This window comes from Pleurodeles waltl, chromosome 10 (assembly GCF_031143425.1).
Source record: "Pleurodeles waltl isolate 20211129_DDA chromosome 10, aPleWal1.hap1.20221129, whole genome shotgun sequence".
Taxonomy (NCBI): Eukaryota; Metazoa; Chordata; class Amphibia; order Caudata; family Salamandridae; genus Pleurodeles; species Pleurodeles waltl.
The window spans coordinates 40,773,094-40,777,796 of NC_090449.1; the positions used below are offsets into that span (position 1 = coordinate 40,773,094).

A 4,703-nucleotide genomic window follows, 5' to 3' on the forward strand; every position below is an offset into this window, starting at 1 on the left:
CGGTAAAGTCGTGTAAAACACTTACTTCAGGTAGAATTTGATCATGAAGCTTTTTCTGTGTCTCTCCAATCCACATGAGAGATAAATTCACAAACTTAGTATTCCTCCATATGATATTGTAGCACTAAACTGGTATTCCTTCTTGATACCTAGTTTAAAAATCCAAATCCTGTTTAGGTTCTTGCTGCTCCTCAGCTCTCGTTGCCAGTGTAAGGTAATAAACACTAAGGTCAGCAAATATAATTAAAGTGTTTATTGTATCTGAGGAGCATCGGTGGATACAGCTTCCAATGAAGTGTCTTCCTCCAACTGTTTCAGCAACAACGCTCTCTGATAGCTCCCTTTCTCCCCTCCAAATCCTACAAAATATTCCCTGCTACATCATGGACCTGTTATTCTTTCTTCTCTTTGGCTTTATTTGTAAAATGATAATATTAAAGGCCTGATTTAAGGAATGTGGTGCTGCACCCAGTGCACCCCTCAGCGCCCCCTAACACCACCATGTGTGTGCTGTATCTGAGATACGGCGCACCATGGCAGTAGTTAGAGAAACTATCATCAACATTTTTTATGCTAGTTTGGAGCTTTGCAGGACTTGCATCAAAAATGTTGACACTAATCTTGCAAAGCCCATTGAGGCTCATTGAAAGCAATGGTGTGCCTTTTTTTAATGCCTTCTCTGAGCAGGTGTTAAAAGTGCCAAATAAATGACACAAAGAAATTTCTGGCACAGGTATTATGTAGCGCAAGGGGTTACAATGTGGCTCAATGCATGCATTGGAACACTTTGTACATTTGGTACAGCGATTTTGTCCTCGTTGGGCCACGGTAGCGTAAAAAAAGGACTCGGATGTGGCGCAAGGAGGCGCTAGGGGCTCTTAAATCTGCCCCTGAGTTGTTAAAAAGAGAATAAAGTATACATGGTTGAGACTAAGCAGTAGGCTGCAGCCACAGCTCAACTCAAAACAATAGCTGTCTAGAAATAAAACAAAACAGAGCTGACATACCAAAAAGATGAAGCTCAGAGTGTCCTCAGGGACCAGTGCCCCAGTAATTGCTGTATTTTACAAACCCAACAGCAATTATAAAGGGGATTTTCCTTGTACGCATCAGGTCCCATAGCACCCTTGCTATGCTGCTGCTCAAAAGAGGCCTCATTGGGCATATGTGCAGCTTTCATAAACTTTGTACCTCCTTGAAACCCAGCCTTATTGCAGCCCTCTCTCTGCTAGGGCTGGGTTATCCAGCTCTGTGCCTCATTGTTGTTTTTATGTCTCATCTACAGATAGCTGTTTATTTACAAAAGACCCTTTTACATCATACCAAAAAATAACAATGTGTTTTGAGTCAGCCCACTACTTACAATCAGTAGAGTTTCATGTCCCTCTCGTTTGCTTGCTCCTGTGCAATGGATTTTCTCTGTTGTACCTTTCATGGAGCATAACTTCTTTACTATTGCTTTGAACAGATGATTCGTATCCCTCCACTGCTCAGATTAAGAGAACCACTTTTTTCTTTTTCTTTCAGCACTCTATGAAAGTGCACATATTTCCTTTCTGTCTTGCTCTCTCTTTCTCGTTCTCCCTCTCGTTCTCTCTCTCTCTCTCGTATGTTACTTCCTCCTCAAACACCTGTCCTCCCCCATGCACACTCCACATTTTTCCATTATCCTATCCACTCCTCACGCTCGTCCATTCCGCCTGGGCCTGGCCTTAAGCATCTCTCGTGCTCCCTTGTCTTCTACCCACTCCCTCTTGCTTTCCCTTCCCTCACGGTTCTTTAAATACATATTTTAATGTACATCTTTGGGCAGTACTGGGAGCTGCCATCTACTGCCAGTCTGCTCTGCATTTCTATGAGCTGTTTTGTATGAGTTTTTTTTTTTTTATTACCAAACCAAGTGGCTTCTGTTATCAGCTATTTCCATGCACAAATTGTGCTAATTACAGACAAAAGCTGATGGAACTGACCTCTCTGCTGGGAGTAAAAGGTCAAAGCACCCTAGAGAAGAGAGTTTAATGAACAGAGGCATGCCACACAGTGGATATGTGATTGAGGGCCAGTTTGAGGGAATCCTCAAGCCTCTAATACAAGTCTACCAGCATCTGTATAACCTGAAATTTAGATATGCCTAGGAAGGAGGTTGGTGAGTCTAGTCTTCACTGAGGCTGTGCCTTTTCTGGACTAATTGGGTAACATCACCTATAGTTGTGCATCCCCTCGACAATGGCCTACCCTCGACAATAAATAAACTCCATAGCCATGGTGTTAGGAGCAAAGTAAAATACAAGCCACCTGCCCAAAATAGACCACTTTTAATCAGCTTCTGTAACTTGCTTTTCAAATATCTCTGTTCACCATAAGTTGTAGTAGACCAGATGAAATATTGGTTAAAATTCATGCTATTAAGGATCTTTTTGGCAAAAGTGACCAAGCTTAAAAAAACACAGTGGGGTTAGGGCACCAACATGAGAAGTTGCAAGAAACTGAAGAGCATCAAGTTTTCCTGTCATCCAGCCAGGCAAATTGTGAAGTGGGATTGGCAAAGACAATAGGTCTGGATTTAGTGTGTCAACACATGCAGCATAAGCACACTAACCCACACTAGAAATGAACAGTGGACTTTATTGAAGGTTCCTTTACTTTCAATACAGTACTGTTTTTGTTTGTATATCATAAAGAGGGTGGCATTTTGTAAAGTAATCTGTTCATGTAAGCACTTGAGTAGAGCTAGAATCATACACCAAAAACGGCAAATACATTTGCTAAGAGAAGATACTCCACTAGGCTGTGCTAAGACATGATTGACAAAGGGCCTGATTTAGTGAGTGGTGGACAGGTTACTCTCTCACAACCAGATGGATATCCAATCCAGTATATTACAAGTACCACAGTTTATAATGCTCTTGTACTAAGATGGACGGGATATCCATCACCTTTGTGAAGGAATAACACATCCGCAAAACTGTAAGTCAAGCCTGAAATCTCAAGCAGATGGTTGAAAAAGGCTAATTGAAGATGGGCTATGTTATGTTTGGCAGCTGTGCTGTCAAAAATCCAGACCTACAAAAGAGCATCTTGCATGGTTTCAGTAGACACTAGCGACAATTGATGACCTATAAAAACTGAAATCTAGCTTCAGGAGGAGGATTTTAGTGATGGGAAGATTTGCCTTGTTTGCAGTTGTAACTACTGTCTTAATAACAGAACCACACAGTCCAAAGTAGTGACAAGGCTGACACTTTAGTCTTATTCACATACAATGATAACACAGATAGTAACAGAGCATATATGCCCGGATTCAGCAAGTTACATAGAGCAAGTGAGATTTATATTTGGGAAAGCAAAAATAATGGCCATGATTGAGGACCAGAGGGAATGGTGATTTTATGTACTGTGGCACGTAGACAGGGAATATGAGATTATTTAAAATGTGATTTACAGTCAAAATAATATCCATTATGGTTTCAGGAATTCCACAACAGAGAGAAATGTTAGAACATGTGAAAAAATATGAATCTACCACATATTTTATTTAAAGCTTCTTTCATCTTTTGATTTCTCAGGCTGTAGATGAAAGGGTTCAGCATGGGGGTGATAATAGTGTACACCACGGTCACTGCCTTGTCCTTCTCGAGTGAGTAGCTGGAGCTAGGCCGAAAATAGATGAAAGCAATTGTCCCATAGTATAGGGTGACAACTATGAGATGGGAAGAGCAAGTGCTAAAGGCCTTCATCCTACCCTCTCTTGTGCGGATGCTTAGTATGGTCAAGATGATACGGCTGTACGAGATTACAATAGAGAAAACAGAAATCAGGATTATGGACAGTGCCTCTGTGAAAAGCAAGAGTTCATTAATAGTTGTGTCTGAGCATGAGAGCTTCAGCAGAGGTGGTAGGTCACAGAAAAAACTCTGGATCAGATTGGAAGCACAAAATGAAAGCCTGGAAATCATCATGCTGTGCAGCAAAGAATGTAGAAGTCCCACTACCCAGGAACCTGCCAGCACCCCCAAGCAGAACTTCTTGTCCATCACCATAAAGTAATGCAAGGGCTTGCAGATGGCAGCGTACCGGTCATAGGCCATTGCCCCAAGTAGAAGGAAGTTAGCGTTCCCAATGACAATTAAAAAGAACAACTGTGTAATGCAGTCTGAGAAGGAAATGGTCCTGCTCTGTGAGAGGATGTTGAACAGAAGCTGAGGCACTATGGCTGTTGTCATGCAGATGTCCACGAGCGACAGGTTCCAGATGAAGAAATACATAGGTGTATGAAGCTGTGGGTCAACAGCAATGGTTGCCATGATGGTGCTGTTGCTTACAAGTGCCACTGAGTACATTATAAAAAACAGTGCAAAGAGCATCGCCTGCTGCGCTGAATGGTCTGACAGGCCAAGAAGGATAAAATATGTTACACTGCTCTGGTTCTTAATTTCCATCTCTTTTCACCACCCATCTGCAAGATAAAAACTGAACAGGTATTTAAAACAATATAATGAAGAGCTTTAAACATTGACAGGTAGTCTATATATACACACACATACACACATATGAATGAGTACTGTGACCCTATATGAAGACTAAACATAAGAAGAACGCAACAGGAAAACATCTTTCCTGGAGCTGTGGAACAGGGGTTTGCATGATGCAGCTTTAGCCAAGGTCTGAAGCACCAACCATAAGGCACCCAACCCCAAAGTGAA

General features: G+C 41.7%; 1 protein-coding gene across 1 annotated transcript; it reads right to left on the minus strand.

The window, feature by feature from the left end:
• Nucleotides 1–3,494: 3,494 nt before the first annotated feature.
• Nucleotides 3,495–4,439, minus strand: LOC138262314 (olfactory receptor 1L6-like). Its single transcript, XM_069212213.1, has one exon. It carries the CDS (start codon nucleotides 4,437–4,439, stop codon nucleotides 3,495–3,497), a length of 945 nt encoding a protein of 314 aa, XP_069068314.1.
• Between the last annotated feature and the right edge of the window lie 264 nt (nucleotides 4,440–4,703).

Coding starts and splice junctions, on each gene's coding strand:
- LOC138262314 (XM_069212213.1), bottom strand. CDS start 4,439: ATGGAAATTAAGAACCAGAGCAGTGTAACATATTTTATCCTTCTTGGC.